The following is a 19,674-nucleotide window of genomic DNA, read 5'->3' as shown; positions in this document are numbered from 1 at the left end:
GAAATCTGGAGAGACCCAGGCAGCTAAACTCATGAAAGAAGGACCAGAGAGGAGAGAGCCACACAGGGAGAACCTGGAGATTTGGAGTGTTTCCCATGAGCTTTCGGTGGGAACCATATGAGGAAGTTACCATGCTGGGGAGAGAAGCACGGGAAGGAGCAGAAGGCCTAGAATCGCACATGTCTTCACTAGCCAGACTGGAGAACCTCATGATCTAGGGGTCTTAGGGCAAAGTTCACGGAAGGTTCTGCCTTGGTCGCAGACTGAGCCCTGCCTCACAGCTCCTGGCAATTATCATGGCAACACCTGGAAAGATCGACAACGTCCAAGGGACTGCATTCCTGAACAAAGCTCACCACCTTGTGTGGCAGCACACAACTGTAGCTCCCAACAGGGTAAAATGCAAAGTGTCCAGCAGGCATGTGAAGAAGCAAGAAAGCACGGCCCATAACGAGAGTGATCCATCAGCTGAGACCGAACTAGATGGTGGAATGAGCCAGAGAAGGACTTTAGAAGCATTTATAACTGCATTCCTATGTTTAAAGAGTCAAGTAGAATCAGGGATGATATAAAAAGTGCCCAGATGGAACCTTTAGAGACGAAGCCCAAATGCATGAGAAGAAAAAAGACGCTGAGTGGGATTAGTGACAGATCGGACGCCGCAGAGGAAAGAGGGGATGAACTTGAAGGCACAGCAGTCGGAACTCTCCGGAAGGAAACACAGAAGAAAAAAAAGGAGGAAAAGCAAGCACATAGAAAGAACCAAAGGTGGCGAAACACCTAGGTGAGTGGAGGCGAGGTGAGGACACGGGAGTGAGTGTGGCCGGACATTCCGAAACAAAATGAGTACAGCACACCAGCAGGTACAAGTTCAAACACGCCCTGAGCACAAGAGACAGAGAAGTTTCACCCTAACCCGTCATAGCCCGTAACGAAGAGGAAAGCGGGAGAGGCAGCCGGAGATGAAAGGTGCCTCCTGCGTGGGAGAAGAGCCTGATCCCAGAAAGCCTGACCCAAGCTTTCTCGTTGCCAACAAGGCAATGGAGGACGGGCAGCGTGTCAGCCGGGAGGAAAAACATCCACCTGGACGTCTACGTTCGGCAAAGATGAAAGGAGTTTGTCCTTAGGCTTACGAAAGCAAAGGGACTGTGTCACCGGCACAGTCCTAAGCGAATGGACGTCCAGGCAGAGTGAAGCCAGAGACAGAATCCCGTCTACACCAGCAGAGCCAGCATGGGAAATGGCGTGTGCAGACACCTTCGGAGGGGACAGAGTGTTTCCAACAATAAAGGAGACTCGTGGAGGTCCTGAACTGTCTAAGACAGGTGTCGCCCGGGGAAAGGGAAGGGGAAGCCCGGGAGAGCCCTCCGGCAGACAGAGGGGATGCATGTCTGAAATTGGCCCCTCTGCCTGCCCCGGGCGCGGGGTCAGGCACCTGCTGCGGGCATGTTTCGAGGACTCTCACCCTGCAGAAGTGGACTTGTCCTCTTGACTCTGCTGTCCTTCCTGGGGACCCTGGGAGGGTGTGGCAGCGTCTCTGCCCCTGGCTGGTTGTGATCTGTGGGGGGAAAGTGCTGGAGACGGCACCAGCCGCCTGCGCCCGTCCCACCCAGCCGGCCCGACCTCTGCTACATCAGGAGGCTGTGGCCAGCTCCACCCGGGGCCCCACCTGGGGCTGGCGGTCTCGGTGCTCGGAGATGTTGTGGCTCCAGGACTCGACACACCCGTGGCCGCTCCTGCTCCAAGCAGAAGCCAAAAGCCGGGTCTGGTCTGGCCTGGGGGGAGTGTTTCTCCATCAGATGCTGCAAGAATAGGAAGGCAGAGTGTGTCGTGGAGGCCCTGACCTCAGAGGCTCCTTCGTCTGTCCTCCACGTGGGGCTGACAAGCACCCCCCTTCCCTCCAGACAGGGCTGGACGTGGCAGGCTGGGGGAAGGCGGCAGGTGCCGAGCAGACACAGAGTAAGGCCAGTGCTGGGGCTCAGACAGCCGGGGAGCCACAGCCCTGTGCCCCAGCTGCAGCCAGGGGAAGGAGAGAGCTGGCACCCGGAGGTGCGTGTGTATGGTACCCGCCACACAGGCACATGCGTGTACGTGTTTGCACACATTCCCCCGGGCTCGGGTACCCTCTTGGGAACGCCTCCCCAACTGTACTGTGAGTACATCCCAATAGTCCCCAACCAAAGCCACAGAGAAGGTTGGTCACATCCAAGGAGATCCCAGATGTCACTCCCACGGCGGGGGGGGGGCATCTGTACCACCTGGACCAGCGAGCGCAGGGGAATGGGCAGAGGTGGTTTGGAGATGTGGGGCCCCTGGCCCTCCCTCAGACCTGCCAGGGCTGTGTGTCCTGCACACATCATCAGCTCACAAGTCCCTCAGCAGAGGGCCCAAGACTCGGGTGGGTGCCAACATGCCCGGGACAGTGGCTCAGGCGGTCATCAGTGCCCTCAGCCAGGAGCCCCTGGGTTAGTAGTGGACCGAAACACCCTGCTTCTGCTTTAAACTGAGCGTCTGTGTGTGGCCCACGGAGCTGGCCTCTGGCAGGCAGCCATGCTGTCCTCTTCCGGGCATTGCGGGCCTGCGGTTCAGGTGACACTGTGGCTACAGTGTCCTTGCCCTTCCACAAAGGCAGGTGGCCCGCACGCAGCCACAGAGCCGAATCCATCTGGGGGGGCCCCGGGCTCGGGGCGGGGGCAGGCGGGGTGGCACTGCCCCCTGGCAGGGAGTGGGGCATGCCCATGGAGACCCCTCGAGTCCTCGGGCCAACTGACCTCCAGCTGGTGCTTGAAGAGCAGCTGGTCCAGGGCCTTCTGCGTCTCCCAGACCTCCAGCTCCGCCTGCTGCCGCAGAAGCGCCAGCGCCTGCTCCGGCTTCTCCTGGTCCAGCTGCAGGGAAGGCCTGAGGCTCAATTCCTGCGGGGGGGCCCCACAGTGCTGCCCCCTGGCTGCCCCAAAGCCCTGAGCCCCAGAGGGCAGGTTGTGCCACACTTCCCTGAGGGACGCCCCCAGAAGCCCCCAACTCAGCCTCTCTGCTCAGCCTCAGGGGGGCGAGGGTAACTCCCAGCCCCACCCAGGCGGGCCTACCGGGGACACAGCTGTCATCAGCCTGACAGGGCGGGGCAGGACACACCTGCAGGGACTTGAGAGAGCTTGGGGACTTCCAGGGGATGTTGGCAAGGTGCCCAGAGCGCTGACCTGCGGGAGCCACAGAGAAGGGGCAGCTGAGCGGCCTCAGCCCTCGGCCCACAGGAGGGCAGGTGCCCGACTCCCAGCACGGCCCCCAGGGACTGCCCCTGCAGCCTGGGGCAGGGGCAGCTGGCTGCTGAGACGACTCCACCTCTGCTTGGGGTTCCTGCTGCCTGAACTTCAGCCACACTCTCCCGGGACACATGCCTGAGTCTGCAGACAGTGGGAGCCACGCACACAGACCTTGGCTCATCCCGCCTGCCCTGGGGACCTGGGACACATTGCCAGCCCTTCAGCGCCTCGGCGGGAACACGCTGGCCTCCCCAGCAGCAAGATGACCGAGAATGTGTGGGGCAGAGGGCAGCTGCTGCTGCTGTAATCGGGGTCTCAGCTGGTCGGTCCCCAGGCGTCCCTGAGATGTCTGGGCTTGCTCTGGAGAATGAGCACGGGAACCTCCACCTCCCCGCCCAGGGCAGGCGGTCCCTGAGGTCAGTGGGGGGGCTCCGGCTCGGGCTCTGCACACGGTTGGTGCTCCTGGCTCCTGGGTGGCTGACTCTAGGGCGACTCCATGGTTAGAGGGGTGCCCGCTGCTCCCTCCTCGGCCCACCTTCTGTCTTCTGGGCCTGTGCCTGGTGGGAGCGGGCAGAGGAGGGCGTGCGGGCTCACTCCCAGGGCTTAGGCTCTCCTGGTGCCTCTTGGATGACCATTGCCATCACTGGCCAGGGTACAGAGAGAAAGTCGTCCCCCAGACTGTTCTCCTGCTCCAGAGAGAGAAGAGTGGCCCATCTTTCCGTGGATGGAGTGGCTGTGGACTGCAGCGAAACCAGCCCCAGGGCATTTGCACAGCATTGAGAAAACTCTGAAGCACGAAGCAGGGGAGAAGCAGGGGCTCAGGCCATCTAATGTGTGCTGAGCGTGGGGTCCCCCTTCCCTCCCTGCTGGCCTCCACGGGGAATGGAGACCCGCTGGGGAGAACGGCTTGAAGTCTCTTCTGAGCTCAAGTTCCCTCAAGAAGGAAATATCCTCTCTTGCTTTTGTTTTGTGGCCACTGGGAGAAGCTGGAGGCAGAGAAGGTGCTCGGGACCCCCAGGCCCGACCATCCTGCAGGCACCCAGCAGGCTCACAGTTCCAGGGAGGGCCACATCGCATCAGCATCCCCTGGTCACCAGGCAGACACGGGCTCCATGGCCCTGAGCTCTGAGCCGTGACCCGGGAGAAAGCGGGTTGTCCCCACAGCAGGTGTCACGACAAGCGTGTCCCCAGTTGTGAGGCTCGGCTCGGGGAATCAGGCCTGAAGCCAGAAGGGAGCTGACAGGACACCATGCCCTGGGAGGGAGCACCACTGGCCTGGGAGCTGACGTCTCCCAGTCTCCGGCCCGGGCCACCAGCCACCACGTGCCATTTACACTTAAGTGAAAAGGAACTAAAACCCAACATGCCATGCTTCGGCCACACTGGCCCCGTATCCCGGCTAGACAGCCAATGTGGCCGATGGCTACCATACGGGATCTCTCAGAATCTAGAACACTCTCCTCCTTCCAGAGGGTTCCACCAGATAACGTGGTCTCAGACCGTCAAGTGTTCACGGCCCACAAGCTATGACTGGGGGAGCAGTAGGACCTGGCGCAGCCCAAGTGTCATCTGGGAGGCTTCCTAGAGGTGGTGTCACGCGCAAGCCCGCACATGCGCTCTGGTGTGCTTGTGTGCTCGCTGCTTGGTCTCCGGCTACCTGAGATCCTGCTCTCGGCCACTCCAGACGCCGGCAGCTCAGATTTCAAATGAGTCTTGGGGGCAGCCTGTAGCCTCAGGGTAAAGAGATCCTGCGGGAGAATTTCAGTCTGTGCACAGAGAAACAGGCCTGCACCACGGTCAGTGTAAGGAGCGATGTGGGAGGGAGCGAGAAGTTGGGGTGAGCCTCCACCTGTCTTCCCTCCTGCTCCCTGCCTCCTGGAGAGGCAGCCTGGAGGTGGGGCCAGGGAGGAGCAGACTTTTCTGGACAGCCTGGGTTCCGCTGGTGGAAGCTGCCAGGGCCCCTGGCCGACAGCTCCTCCCAGACCAGACTCAGAGGCTCCAGGAGGGCTGTTCACGGACGTGTCCGGAGCAGGACAGCTCTGCCTGTCTCCTCTCTCTGGAAGGCACGGCAGGTGTGGGTGGGAGCCCTGGGGACCCCGAGGCCACATGGCAGGTGGCCTGGGGCCCTCTAACTCAGCCTGGCCCCTTGCCTAGTGGAGGGGCGCCTGCGGAGAGGGGCTGCTCTGAAGGAAGGCCTGTCATTGTCCTGGAGCCCAGGCGAGCCCTGACCGCTGCCCCCGAATGAGTCCGTGGGGAAGCTCACACCTTGGTGGTGGGAGTCCTTGCAGCCTGTGCCGGATGGTTTTCCCACTGGGATGCGGAGAGGGTCCCCTTCTCTGCTCCCACGCCCCTCCCCATGGCTCCAAGCAGGGCTGCCTGCCCCCCCACCGATGCTGACCCCTCCCACAGGCAGACACCTCGCAGGGAGCACGAGTCGGGGGTACCCTCAGAAGGGCCGGGGGACGGGGCGCTGCCAACCAGTGGCAGTGGAAGTTCAGAGCCCCGCAGCAGCCGTCCTCAGGGTCACGGGCTTTCTGCCTTGACTCTGAGCTTCTCGTCACCCCATTTGACAGTCAAGAGAAAGGGCCACATGTGCCCCCCCAGCTTTCAGGAACACACAGCTGCGCCAGGTTCCTGGCAGCCAGGGCCTAGGCGTGGAGGTGCGGTCAGGCCCGGGGGCCATCCCCACTGTCCCCTGAAGCCACCAAAGCCAGAGCCTCCTGGGTCCTCACCCCAACCTCGGTGCAGGGACTGTAGAGCTCGTTCCTGCTGGGGCCTCTCAGGAGGTCTCTGGGGACCACGGCCCCCACCGTGGATGCCCCTCCCAAGAGGAAGAAGCCACTCCTGCTGCTTGGCCCTGCGGGCATGGTGGACGGGGCTGGGGGTTAAGGAGCGGGCTGCCCCTCTGGAGGGAACGCCAGAGCCTGACCCCCTTGCAGGATCTTGGCCAGGAGGCAGTTAGCCCCAGGTCACTAGGAATCACCCTTGACCCTCACAACAGCCAGCCACCCCCTCCCCCCCGCTTAGCCAACCTTCCAGACGGGCAGCAAGGGTGGGCGGTGTGCTGACACCTGCGTCCAAACCCTAATGCCGGCTCCTCCCTGGGGTCCCTGGACCCCTCACTGCCCTCTCTGGGCCACACTTTCTAGGACTGGAAACAGAATGGAAATCTCTGCGGGGAAGCCGGTCACTCATCCTGTCACTTATTGCTCAGAACCGGCCATGCTGTGTGCCCTCACTCGAGCGTCTCCCGACGCACGCCCCCACTAGAAGCAGGTGCCTCCAGGGCAGGGCCAGATCTCAGGCTGGTGTCGGGCACAGCAGGTGCTCAGTGGCACAAGCTGGAAGAGCAGAGGGAGGAACAAACGAGTGAATTAGTGGGCTGCGAAGGCTACTGGGGCCTCAGGAGATGGGGAGACGAAGGGCCGGGCGTGAGGCTCCCCAGCGCCAACTCCATAGGCTGGGAGTCTCCCAGGGGAGGTGGGGAGACTGACCACAAGATGGGAATGGCACGGACCCCTCCTCCCCCAACAGGCTGCTTTCTACATGCGTCCCCAGCCGCTGTGCCAGGAGCACCCCCCCAGCCCACCCAGGCCACTCAGCGCTCCAGGCAGGGCACCGCCCCACACACCCGTGCACCCCGGCTCTGCACCAGCCCCGTGGTCCCCAGCCAGTCTCCTCATCTGAAACCCAGGACAACACCCTTCAGAAGCAAAAGGAAAGGCAGAGAAACCTGGGCCCACGGATGCTCAGAGGCGGCGGCCCGGGAGCGGGGCCCTTAGTGGACCCTCGACGAAGCAGGGGTTGGTCACGACAGAAGCGTGGCAAGAGCACACGGCACGCAGCTGGGTCCCGAAAGCCTCCAGAAAACTTTAATACTGATGCGTGGACGCTCTCACGTAGAAAGGATCTCTCTAACCCATAGGAACGCACCAGAGCATCAGGCAGTGGAGGGGGTCCCAGCGGACCTCCCCGGCCACCCGACCAGCTAGCCCAGGGCCTGTCCGCGGGCTCACCCTTACCGCAGCCTCGCACGGTCCAGGGCGTGAGCAAGCTTGCCCCTCTGGCCGCTGGCACGTCCTCCAGCCGCAGGGAGCCGCTGGTGGGGTCCAGCACTGCTGGCACCCCAAGGGAGCTGGGAGCACACAGACATGCACGTGAGCAGAGTCAGGAGGGAACACCCACACGGTACGAGGCAGCTGGGGGGCTGGGGGAGTGACCCGGGTTCCCTCGGCCTAAACAAAGCAGCTCTCAGACCCGCGGTGTCCAGAGCTGAAGCCTAAGGGAATGGGCCTGTGACCAGAGGACTGGGAGGACATCAGTGAGCAGGTGACACCCTTAAATGCTGACGCCAGCAGTGTCCCCCAGCTGGGGGGGGGCGTCATCTGTGAGCAGCAGCAGGGGGCACAGCAGGGGGCACTGGGACCCTGGGAAGCCCGGCTTCCACTGTCACTGCTAGGCACTGTGCTGGACCGGATTGCCCTCTGCCTAGAAGCCCGGGCCTGCTCTGGGTCTGCTTCCATGCCACGCCCTTTGTGGGGAGACAGCCACTCAGGGGATAAGGGGCACAGGGCATGTTCTTTGCTCTGTCGTCCCTTCTACCATCTGCAGGGGCATTGTCCTCCAGGCCCAGAGAAGCAGGGCAGACACACCAGCCCTAACCCTCACCACTCCCTGCTCATGGCCCGAAATGCTGCCACATCCCACGGAGGGAGCCTGAGCCAGCCAGGTGTCCGAGGACACAGGGGTCACACCGGGCCGGCTGGACTCGGAGACCCGCCCCTGCGCAGGCCACCCTAACCCCCTGCCCTGAGGCTGGCCAGCACATGTCACTAACAGGATTAGGAGGGAGACATGAGAGGGGCCTTTCCTGAGACAGCGGTAGGCCAGGAGAGCCGCCGTGCCCCAAAATGACCGTGGGAACAGGGTGCCGGCATCTGCAGTGCACACAGCCCTGCCTCACGTCATGTTTCTCCCCCAGGCACACAGCGACTCGAGACCGCTGGAGACCAGTGGGGGTGGCGGGCATGGCCCTCCTTCTGTGGCCCCTGCCCCTGCAGCCCATGGCCTTGCAGGGGAGACGGCTGGGAAGAGGGTCCTGGCAAGAGGGCAGCCCAGGGGATGGAAGAGCAGGGGGCTGAATCCAGGAAGACCCCAGGATGGGGCTGCTGCAGGAGCGTGTGACCATGAGGGGACAGGAGGGCACAGGAGGGGACAGGAGGGGACGCGTCCCTGCAGGGCTACCCAGCGGCTCTCCTTGAAGGGGATGCCCATGAGGCCATCGGCTGATCAGCTAGGGTCAGCAAACACGCCCCATAAAGGGACACACAGCAACACGTGGGCTTTGCTGGCCACATAGTCCCTGCCTCTGGGGACATGACCCAGCCCCGCTGCGTGTTGATGAGCCTGGCGCTGACCATGGCTGGCTGCCCATACGGCTTTACCCACAGACAGCCAGGGCCCGCGGGCCTCGTTGACCTCGGACCTAGACTTTCCAGGACAGGGCTTCTCAGACGATCCCTTGCAGGACTCGTGCACCAGGTTCAGGAGGGCCAGGGGGTGGGGCAGGGTGGGCCAGGGACTCTGCATGTCTGACGAGCTCTCAGGGCCCAGTCTGAGTCCAGACTCGGGAATGGGCGCAGTGGGAGAACCGTGGGCACTGGGGTCCAGCCTCCCATGAGCTGTGGGATCCCGGCCATGTCACTGGGTCTCTCTGGGCCTCAGTGTTTCTGTCTATAAAATGGGAATGAGAACACATCTCACAGGGGTCTGACAGCACAGTCCCAAGGTGCAGGAAGGCCTGTGGGGGGCTGCACACAGCTGGGGTGTGCCCTCCCCCACACTTCCTTCCAGAGATGCTAGGGTGGATGGGCCCTTGGAGAGCGGGGGACGGCATCCTCACCGTGCCATGCTGCGGACAGGCTGGGTGCCCAGCCAGACAGAGCCCCATGGTCCCAGCAGGGAAGGGACAGTGTGGGGCATGACCCCACCCCAACTCAGAAGCTGGCCTGAGAGGCAGCAGGATGGACCAGGACCTGGGTCTGGAGAAGTTGGGGGCACCAGCCTGGGGCAGCAGAGGGAGGGCCACAAGTTGAACAAGGAGGCTTTGACCTTCATCCTCGGACCCAGGCAGTGAGGGAGGCGACCAGAGGCCACAGAGCTGTGAGCAGCAAAGGGCAAGGGACAGGACAGGCAGCTTTTCTGGACACGCTGAGGGCCCCGCAAGTCCCTGTGCCCTGACCCCTGCCCAGGAAGGCTGCTGGACCATCCGGGGCACGACCCTGCACAGCCTGGTCGGGGCCGGGGTGACAGGGTGGGGGACGGGGAGGATGCAGTGCCCCGGTGTGCGGGCCCCTGGGTGGGAACCCGTGGCGATGTGAGCTGCTGGGCCCTCTGCCCGCTGTGCAGCAGGGGGACATGAAGATGTGGGGTGTCGGCCTGGAGCTCAGACCCCAGGGCAACCTCTGGGGATTCTCCCCTCCCTGACCTCTCCACTGGGGCTGGGGTGCTGGTGGCGGAGAGCCTGACGCCCAGCCCAATGCTGCCCCCTGCTGGGGGAAAGTGTTCTGTTCCACGAAGGGATCCCAAAGGCCTCAGGCTGTGCTGGGGAGGAAAGCCACAGGAAGGTGCAGGGTTCGTGGGTGGGTGGTCCTGAGCACTTAGACATGGGACACGGGGCTCAGGAAGGTGCGGCCAGCAGTGTCTGGCTGGGGTCGGGAGCCCACTGCCCACAACCCAGCCAGAGTGGAGTCCCTGAGCCCCGTGTGGCAGCGCCAGACAGAGCCAGCGGCGCCTGACCTTTGGTGTGGGGGCTTCTCACGGTCGGGTCAGGAGCTGGGTCCCTCCCCCAGCAGCCCGGCTGCACCCAGACCCCTGTGCACCCCTGTGCACCCGCTGTGCCCTGCCAGCGGCTCGTGGTGTGGGGGCGTGTGGGGGACGCGCAGGCTCACCTCCCGATGAGGGACCGAGTGTCTGGAAGGAAGCCGTGTTTCTTGCCAGCCTTTTATCCAACTCCAAACGCCCGTCCTCAATGAAACCTTTGGGGAGATGGACACCATCAACTGGCAGACAGGAAGAAACCGCTGTGGGGGCGGTGTGGAGGGAGGGGCACCCCCACCCCCAGCACAGGAGGAGCCTGGAGGGCTGTGTCCACTTTCTCGCCCCTTTCGGAGGCAGGGCAGGGAGGTGGCAGACACATAAGCCTCGGGCCAGGTCTCACCCCTCCTCCCGCCAGGGCCGAGGTGTTGACAGGGTCTGTAGCTGACGGAAAGCTCAGCGCATGTCCGGGCTCTGCCAGGACTGTCCCCAGCGGCCCTCCAGGTGGCCCGGACATCTGCTATGGTATCGTCATCATTATCCCCCTTTTAGGGAGAGGAAGCTGAGGGACAGGGAGAAGTGGGGTCCCCTTGGCCTTTGGTGGGGCTGGGGGCCGCTCGTGGCCCGGGCAGCAGCTCTACCTTGGGACTCCCTGTAGTGGTGGCCTCTCGGGCTCACGCTCTGCCGCCTCTCCCAGTCGGGCTCCACGGCAGTGGCCTGCTGTCCAGGAAGCAGGTGGGAGAGACCAGCGTCCTGGCCGGCTCGTCAGCCCAGTCCCAGGGGCCCCCTCTGCTCTCGTCGGGCACCAGGGCCCCGAGCAGACAGGGGCAGCAGGCACAGTGCAGGGGTCTGACACTGGGTCCCGGAGAGCATCTGGTGTCTCCGGCCTGTGTAGCTTGGCTGTGAGGATGTCGATCCGCTGCTTCAGGACATTGGCCATGGTCTCCAGTGCCTGCAGCCGGGCCTGTTTATAGCGGAGATGCAGGGGCCCCGGGGTGCCCAGGCGCTCGCTCTCCTCTGGGTCCAGGTAGATGCACACGCCTGGGCGCGGGGGGCGGGTGGTCAGGTCCTGGAGCTTCAGGGGGCCCGGGGAGGAGCGGGAGGATATCAGCATGGGGGCACCATCCCAGCCGTCCCGGGGGCCGCCCATCTCTAGAGTCTCAGAGCGGTTCAAGGCTCTGTTCAAACACAGGCAGAAGCTGCAGGAGAGAGGGTGCAGAGGATCAGGCTGCGGCGCGTTGGAAGCACAGGTGTGCAGGGGTGAGCCTGGCCCAGCTTCTGGGAAGGAGCGCGTCTGATGACAGTGACTGTCTGCGGCCGGAGGTGTGGCTACGGGGTCTCTAGACAAGAGCCGGCCGCACAGGGCCTGAGAAAGATCAAGTTCTGGGATTTCACACTGAAAGCCTGGGCAACAAGGAAAGAAATAGATCAAGCAAAGTGTCTCGGATGCACAGCGTGTGCGCGTGGACCATTGGCAGCCAAGACCGCAGCGCCTGGGAGGGGGGTTATCACAAGCCCCATATCTCATAAGGTCAATGCCCAGATGTATGAGGAACGCCTACAATTCAACAATAACAAAAACATCACTTTTCCATAAAAAGGAAGGAATCTCGACACCAGCCACACCGCGGATGAACGAGGAGGACGTGGTCCCCAGTGAGGTCTACGGTGCAGAGGGACCGACCCCGAAGGATCCGCTCCCAGGAGAGCCCAGAGGAGTCGGACCACAGATGCAGGGAGGGGGCGTGGGGCGCGGGGCTGGGAACAGGGTTTCACGGGACAGAGTCCTGTGTTGGCAGATGACCAGTCCTGGGACGGACGGTGGGGACAGTGCCCAGCAGTGTGAGTGCGCCAACGCCCCCAGACTGTGCACGTAAAAGCGGTGAAGACGGTTAATCCACGTTACGTGTATTTCCCTACAATTTCTCTAAAATGTGGAGGGAGAAAAGAACACAAGGAGGAAAGGATCCACAGCCTTGCCTGTCGGGGAGGACCCTGGGGGGCATCAGGTCAGAGCGGCCAGGAGCCCCCCTGCTGGCCTGTCTGCAGAGGAAGGGGCTGCCTGTGGGTGCGGGTCGCTCTGGTCCGGGGACAGGAGCCTGGAAGCGCTCACTGAGCTGCACTGACCAGACATCCAGTTAAACAGGTAAAAACCACGCAGCCTCCTGGGCTGCTCCGTGGACCTGGGCCCTGCAGGGGTGCCCTGAGCAACATGGCAGACGGACTCCTGACCCCTCCAGAGGCTGCCCAGGGAGGGGCCTTCGGAACAGCTGCCCGGGCTCCGTTAGCAAACACAATAGTCGGGCACCTGGGGCTCCTTCGTTCGGGCGTCTGCCTTCGGCTCAGATCATGATCCCAGGGTCCTGGGATCGAGTCTTGTGTGGGTCTCCCTGCTCAGCGGGAGCCTGCTCCCCCACCCCCGCCCCTCTCCCCTGCTCTTGCTCTCTCTCTCAAATAAATACAGTCTTAAAAAAAAAAAAGTACGCATAGTGAAAACAAAGCAAAAACGGAAGGGAAAAACGGAAAAGGAGGCTGTCGGAACACAGAAGAAGCGGGAACCCCCATGCTGGGGAGGCGGGTGCAGAAAGGCGCAGCCAGTGAGGAAAGCCCCCCGGCCGGCTCCCCAAGAGTGGAACGCAGACTTCCCCCGGAGAGGCGCCCGCGATGTCATTCCCAGGTCCGCAGCATGACACAAAACGGGCAGCCCAACAACTCATCCGCTGCCACCAAAGGGGGAGGCAGCCCAACCGCCCCCCAGCCAGCCGACGGCCACGCCGTGTGCAGCAGGTCGCGTCGGGGAATCTTCTTTGGCCGTAGAGAAGGAACGAAGGCCCACGGTGCGCTACAGCAGGTGAACCCAGAAGACATGCTCCAAGGAAGAAGCCAGACCCCAACAACCAGTGCTGTGGGACCCCGTTCGTGGGAGCCGTCCCCACAGATGCGTCCGCGGAGGCGGAGCGCAGCCAGGCTGTGGGGGCAGCCGCTGGGCATGCGGTGTGCTGTTGGGTGGTGCTGAAACGTTCTGTGAGCGGGGAGAGGGCGTGGTCCCCCGACACGGAGCGGGGGGCGGGTGGCTCGATGCCCCTGCCTCGTGCACCGTGAATGGGCCGTGAGGTCCGGGGTCCCCCATGATCACCCGCTCTGCGCAGAGGGAGCCCCACCCAGCAACGGCAGCCCATCTACCCACCTGCCCGGGGCCTCCTGGTCCTCCAGCACCATGCCAGAGGTCACCTTGCTCCATTCCAGCACAGGCGACCCCAGGCTCCCGGGAGCTTCCAGGCCCTAGAGCAGAAGGGAGCACAGTCAGAGCCCCGGCCAGGCCGGAAGACCCAAGGCCCTGTGTCTCAGCCCCACAACGAGCCCTGACTTCTGGAGGGCTCAGGCTGGACCCCATGGGGGCTCCCCTTCCAGGGCAGAGGCAGAGGCAGAGGCTGTGGGTCCCTCCCCTACATGGCCTGGGGAGGCAGCCTCTGGGTCTGCTGGGAGCTCGGAGGCCGAGCTGGCCAGCCCCGCACCCTCACCGCCCCCCCAGCACCTACCCTGGACTGTGCACAGTGCGGGAAGAAGGTCACGATGCCGGGGGTCGTCTGGGAGACCATAGGGACGGCCTTGCCGAGGACGGCCTCCCGCTGCTTCCTTACACGTCCTGCAGCCGCTGGTTCCTCAGCTCCAGGCGCGCATGGCCGAGGCCTTCTCCTCCAAGGCCTGCCGCCGCCGGGCCTGAGTCTTCTGGCGCATGAACTCCCGCAGTGCCTCAGCATTATAGGGGTGGCCCAGGGCCCCCCGGGGCTTCGGGCAGGGTGGCGGCACCCGCCCCTCCTTCTCCCTCCCAGGTGCACCCCCGGCAGGCCTCAGCCAGCTGTGCTCCGTCTCCGAGGGCGGCTGGTGCGAGCCTCTGGCCTTGCACAGGGTGCTGGCGCCTTGCGGGAAGGAGGCGCTCCAGGACCGTGGGCCACAAGGGCTCCACGGTGTTCGGACAGGGGTCTCCCAGTCTGCATAAGTAGCCCAGGTCTGCTGGAACCTGGAGGCCTGCCCGGCTGAGGTGCTCCCGGGCTGTTGGGGCAAGGAGGTCAGGCTCTCAGGGGGGCCCCCGGGCCTCTGGAAGGAGGGGTTCCATCCTTGGTGTGTTCCAGTCCGCTGGGTCCTGGAGGCCTGCCCGGCCAAGGCACTCCAGGGCCGGTGAGGCAAGGAGGTCAGCCTCTCGGGGGGGCTCCCGGGCCCCTGGAAGGAGGGGTTCTGCCCTTGGGCTGCTCCAGTCGGCTGGGGATAGGAATCCCGTCCAGCCAGGGTGCTCCAGTGATGTCCAGTGGGAAAGCTGCCGGCATGGTCTGGGGAGGAGCGCCTCCCTTTCGTCCCTGCTTGAGGACTCTTCGAGAAGGAGCCCCGCACATCTGGGGTGCTCCAGGGGCCCCACTGCCTCCTCCCTGCTGGGTCCTGCAGCCACAGGTTTGACTGTCCTAGCTCTAGCCCTCTGCTGGGGTGGCGATGCCGGGCCAGCTCCAGCCCAGCCTGGATCTGCTGGCGGAGGTCTCTAAGGATAGTCAAAGCATTTTGGATGGTCACAGGCTGATCGCAGGAAGCCAGGTGGGGTGTGTTGGCGGACAGTGGCGGGTCATGGCGACAGAGGCTGGGCTGGGCATCCGGGGGCAGACGGGGGAGCTCTCGCTGCTCCGACTTTCCTGCTATCTCCTGCAAAGACAGGTGGTCACAGGTGTCCGGAGCTGTGGGGCCCCAGAAGGAGCAGAGCGGGCTCCCACCCAGGCACTCTCTGCCCTGCTCCCAGGGAGCTCGCCCCTAGGCCCTCACACGCATCGTGGGCTCAGGTGCTACATGTGCGTGACTTGAGGCTCTGCCCACACCACAGACACCCCACTCTAGACTTGGCGAAAACAGCATGAGTGGGGGTTGATGTTTTGCTAGAGGAACCACTGACGCTCTTATCCTGCACTCCCTATGGTGGGAAACACTAGACGGCTGGGGCCTGCCTCCTGGGAGCCTTTCCTTGGCTTTTAATATAAGGATTTCTCCAAGTCCTGATGGTGGGTTGGCAGGGCGCTCGACAGGCCACTGGGGAAAGGCTGGCTGCAGCGCCCAAGGCCCCTCCTCCCTGCTCTGAGCCCACCCTCCAGACGTCCCAGCAGAGCAGGGGGGGCCCAGGAGGAGAGGTACCAGCTACCTAAGTCCACGGTGGGGGACTGGTCTCTGGAGGAGCCTTGTTCTGGAGCCTGGGGAGGGCAGGAGCGGGCCCGAGGAGGGCCCTCGCCAGGGCTGGTCCTTTCCTCCAGGCGTGCACACCAACCACTCAGAATCTTAACAGAGAAAACGTACACATAGCGGAGTGGCTGGGCCTTCCGAAGGCGGCCCCACGAGGTCGTCTTCGGCCCCAGGCAGCCCCTGGAGACAGGTCACACACTTTCAGAGGACCTGGGGTGAGCCTCAGCCACTGGCCAGCAAGAGGCCCGGCCGAGTCCCAGGGTGACTCTGGATGGTGACCTGACTTCTTTGACACTCGGTCAGTGGGATAATAAAACCCGCTCCCCACGGCTTTGCCTGTAAGCCAAGTAAAACCAAGGCCATGGGCCCAGGTGCCCTGCACATCCTGGGTCAACACCGGCCCATCCCAGCAAGGGCCAGAGTCGGGAGGCGGCGCGAGTGCAAGTCTGTGCTACGGCTGACCCGGCCCTGATCGGACCACACACGGTCTTTGCTGTGAGGCTCCACCTACAAGCGTGTCCCGGCCATGGACGAGGGGTCCCAGGGAGCAGGGACACAGACGCCCACCGCCTCTGAAGCATGAATGAGCTTTCCGCAGCAAATGCTGTCACATAAGAAACATCATTTATGAAAGTCCTACTTCATAATCCCACATTACACAGCACTGCCAGCATCAGCCCCCCCACCATTACAGACCAGGCTGCTGGCAGAGGCCAGAGCAGCGGCCAAGCCTTAGCTACCCCCGCCCATGTGCACACACGTGTTCACACTCACACAGAGACATGCACACACATACAGACAGGCACACATGCACAGATGTGCACACACGTATTTACATACACACACAGACATGCACACATGTGTTCACACTCACGGAGCACACACACAGAGACATGCACATGTACGCGTGCACAGACATGCACACACGCACGCAGACATGCACACGTGTGTTCACACTCCCGCAGAGACATGCACACGCACACAGACACGCACATGTGTGCGCACAGAAAGCACACACTCACACACACATAGGCACACATACACACAGACACACAGGCATACACCCACAGACATACACACACGTGCAGTCACACAGACACGTGCACGCACACAAACACAGACATGCACATGCAGACACACACGTCCATGCATACATATACATACAGACTCACACACAGATGGAGACACGTGTGTTCACATGCATAGACACATGCTCACATACATGCACACACACACATGCACACACACACACGCACACTGCATCTCCCTGAGCCAGCCCTGGGCAGGAAGCTGGACTTCCCAGGCCAAGACCTGTCCTGCCTCCCACGAAGCAGGGCATTTTTGCCAAGGAAGGGTGCCTTACAGCCCAGGCCATGCAGAGACTGACCCCCCCGGGCAGGCACCAACAGGATCCCTCCCCCACCACCTAGACCCAGAGATAATCACAGGCCTGGAGCAGCAGGCCCCAAAAAGGGGCATGGGCCACATCAGCCATGCCCTTCATAGGCCACACCTGGAAAAGGACTTCGGGCCACACCCCGAAGTCCAGGCCTCCATGGCAAGACCCTAGCTACACCACCTTGCAGTCTTGCCCTTTTGTAAAGCCACGTCCCTCCAGGACCTGTCCCAAGGGCCACACCCCTCCAGGGAGGGCCCTGAGGCCACACGCTCCCCACACAGACCCCTGGGACACCTGCAGGTGAGAGCAAGGCCCGACTCCAGCTCTGCCCGGGACAGGCTATGGGCCTTGGGGCGAGTGACTTCACTTGTTTCCCGTCTGCAGAGACCACAAGCAGGAGAGTGGTCACTCTCACCACAGGGGCTGGCTGGGGAGGGCGAGCCGGAGTTTTGGAAGGGACCAGGGGGGTGGGGCTCCCCAGCAAGGGCTCCTGTGCCCTGGCCCCTGGCACTACTGAGCCATGCAAAATCACCACCACAGCTCCATCCGTGGGGACACCACGCAGGGACCCCTGCCCCGGGCAAGGGGGCTGCCCGCTGGCCAGGCCCCTCCCAGGCCCCTCCATCCCTGGCCTCTCACCTCCCCATTAGCCCGCCAGAAGGGTCTAGGTCGATAAATGGGTCCTGATGGGCACATTTTTTTTCTTCTGCCAAGCAGTTTAACGGCAATTAATTTTTTTACAAGAGGATTTTTAATCTGTGGAAATGGATGAAGTCCCCAGGTGCCCTGTCAGAGTTCCAGGGCCGACCTAATCTATGATAAAAAATGCAAAGTGAGGGCTATAATCTGGAATTAATATTGGGCTTTCATTTTCCTTCGGCCCGGATGGATGAATATGTTATAAGTATTGCGATTTAATTTTTTGTTAACTACAGCAAATTCCTAATTCATCCAATTCCCAAGTCCTCTGGCTCCGACCTCTGACCCCAAGCTCATCTCTCCTTAGCCAGCTGTGACTTGGTCACTGACAGCAAACTAATGGTCCCGTCCGTCAGGGTGACCCGTGGTTACGATGATGGATGCAGCTACGGCACGTCCTCCGACCCCGTGTCAGACAGAAAGCAGGTCATCTGTCAAGCAGACCGTGAAAATAAAGCAAACCACAAAGCTGAGGGGCAGGAGGAGACAACAATGCAGAAAACTGTGATATCTTGTGCCTTTTCAGTGGGCCTTCTAGAACCTTCTAGAACCTTCTGCATGGCTCCCAGCGTCCCTCCCTGTCAGGTTCGAGGGGGGCTTTGCCCTCCTCTCCTGTCACCTCCTGCCCTGCTGATAAATGTGTTTGTCCCAGTGAAGGCGGCCGCCTGCCTCCCTCGAGGGCCCCAGAAGCCAGCGTGGAGGAGGAAGGAAGTCACGCATCCCGCTGGAGCCAGCACTGCCCCCAGCAGAGGTGCAGATCTAGGGCGCGCAGCAGAGAGACGGTGCAGGGCACAGGCAGAGCGCTCATCGCCCAACTCTCTCGGGTGAGGGGGCACAGGCCTGGAGCTGGCTCGCCCGCGTGGGCCTCTGGGAGCCTCAGTGTCCCCATCGACAGAATGGGAGCCCACCTGTCTTGGAGGAGGGCTGTGAGGGTCACCAAGCTGCTGTCCGGGGAGGGTGGCCACTCTGCACTGACCGCCCAGAGGAACACTGCCTTTCTCGTTCCCCACACACCACACAGGGCCCTCCTGGGGACTGCCTGGTCCAGTCCGAGGGCACGGCCCAAGCCTACCCAGGCTGGACTGCTGGGTCCCTGCCAGAACGCCGCCACCCCACCACCTCAGCCCAGCCCCAGAGGAGAGACGCCTGAAGAAATTCCTTTGGGACCTCAAGCCCGTCACCATCCCCGCATCTTCCTGTGACTCTCCTGGGACGTGGTCGGCCAACGCGCACCCCCTGCTTCAAGTCCCCTGGAGGACCCGGAGACCATGGACATGACGCCAGGCCTTTCCTGCCACCAAGGGCTCAGGTGGAAGCAGGTGTTCTGGGCTTTGCTGCCCCGAGTCAGACCCAGTCCCGGCAGAGAGGGAAAGCACTCCCTCCACCAGGGCGTCCGCTGCTGAAGGCCGTGGCACGGCGGCTCCGGGGACGCTGTGGACGCAGAGCAGACACCTTGTCCCCCGGACACCTCGCAGCCCTCCCGCTCACACAGGCGCGTGCGGGCTATCCGTGTGTGTGAAGCACGGGGGGTGAGCGGCTCTGTGTGCCTGGAGGCCTCCTCAGTCTGGGTCCGTTGCAAGGACAGCCCACTGCTCCCTTTCCACTCCATCGCCAGGGGTGGCCCTTGCGTGGGGGGACCCCTGGCACTGCGGTGACGGCCAGGGTCTGCGGTTCCCGAGATGCAGACGCCAGGACTGCCCTCCCCCATGCCCTGAAGAACACCCCCGCTCCCGCCAAGCCCAGCCCCTGCAGATCCCACAGCAGCCCGGGCCTCTGCTGGGCGGCCAGCTGTCTTGGCACCAGAAGCATGGACCAGAAAGCCGTGTGCCCACCCGGTGAGTGGGGTCACGGACTTTCACCCCCAGGCCCTGTTGCGGCCCCGACGGGCAAACCTTACCTTGGTTTCCTGGCGGCTCCCCGGGGGACGGGCGCTCTGGGGGTCTTCTCCCTCTTGCAAGAACTACTTTGCCTTTTGGCTTTCTCCCGGGGAACTTCGGGGGAGGAGAGAGGGAGGGAAGGTGAGCAGGGACATTCCCAGAGGCCGCCCTGCTTCTGCGCCTGTCCGGCCAGCTCCCTGGACCTGTGCCAGAGCCGGCAGCCGAGAGCAGGACCAGAGGGATACGCTTGACTGCCCGCCCCTGTCCATGGTCTGCATGGGGTCACCTTGGGAGAGACCCCCAATCAGATTGGTCACAGATTCCAGCATGCCTGGGCCAAAAGGAGGACAGAGTGGCCTCCCAGCTGGGTCTCCCCTGCCCACCTCAGGCTGACCTACAGCCTTTATGCTGA

At 62.9% G+C, this 19,674-nt stretch overlaps 1 protein-coding gene across 1 annotated transcript in view; it reads right to left on the bottom strand.

The window, feature by feature from the left end:
- CCDC187 (coiled-coil domain containing 187) overlaps nucleotides 1–19,674 on the bottom strand; it is a 35,909-nt gene that overhangs the window by 13,511 nt on the left and 2,724 nt on the right. The window contains 19 exon segments of the mRNA XM_047698866.1: nucleotides 1,467–1,558; nucleotides 1,670–1,703; nucleotides 1,706–1,802; nucleotides 2,772–2,885; nucleotides 3,130–3,194; nucleotides 7,280–7,395; nucleotides 10,210–10,318; nucleotides 10,715–10,777; nucleotides 10,780–10,890; nucleotides 10,893–11,272; nucleotides 13,261–13,355; nucleotides 13,613–13,713; nucleotides 13,716–13,748; nucleotides 13,751–14,692; nucleotides 14,695–14,739; nucleotides 14,742–14,762; nucleotides 15,196–15,279; nucleotides 15,282–15,382; nucleotides 19,283–19,376. Of these exon segments, the coding sequence (XP_047554822.1) occupies nucleotides 1,467–1,558; nucleotides 1,670–1,703; nucleotides 1,706–1,802; nucleotides 2,772–2,885; nucleotides 3,130–3,194; nucleotides 7,280–7,395; nucleotides 10,210–10,318; nucleotides 10,715–10,777; nucleotides 10,780–10,890; nucleotides 10,893–11,272; nucleotides 13,261–13,355; nucleotides 13,613–13,713; nucleotides 13,716–13,748; nucleotides 13,751–14,692; nucleotides 14,695–14,739; nucleotides 14,742–14,762; nucleotides 15,196–15,279; nucleotides 15,282–15,382; nucleotides 19,283–19,376 (2,697 nt within the window).

The sequence above is a fragment of the Lutra lutra genome, chromosome 13 (assembly GCF_902655055.1).
Source record: "Lutra lutra chromosome 13, mLutLut1.2, whole genome shotgun sequence".
Taxonomy (NCBI): Eukaryota; Metazoa; Chordata; class Mammalia; order Carnivora; family Mustelidae; genus Lutra; species Lutra lutra.
The sequence above is the reverse complement of the archived record's forward strand: the minus strand, read 5'-3'. Positions and strand labels throughout refer to the sequence as shown.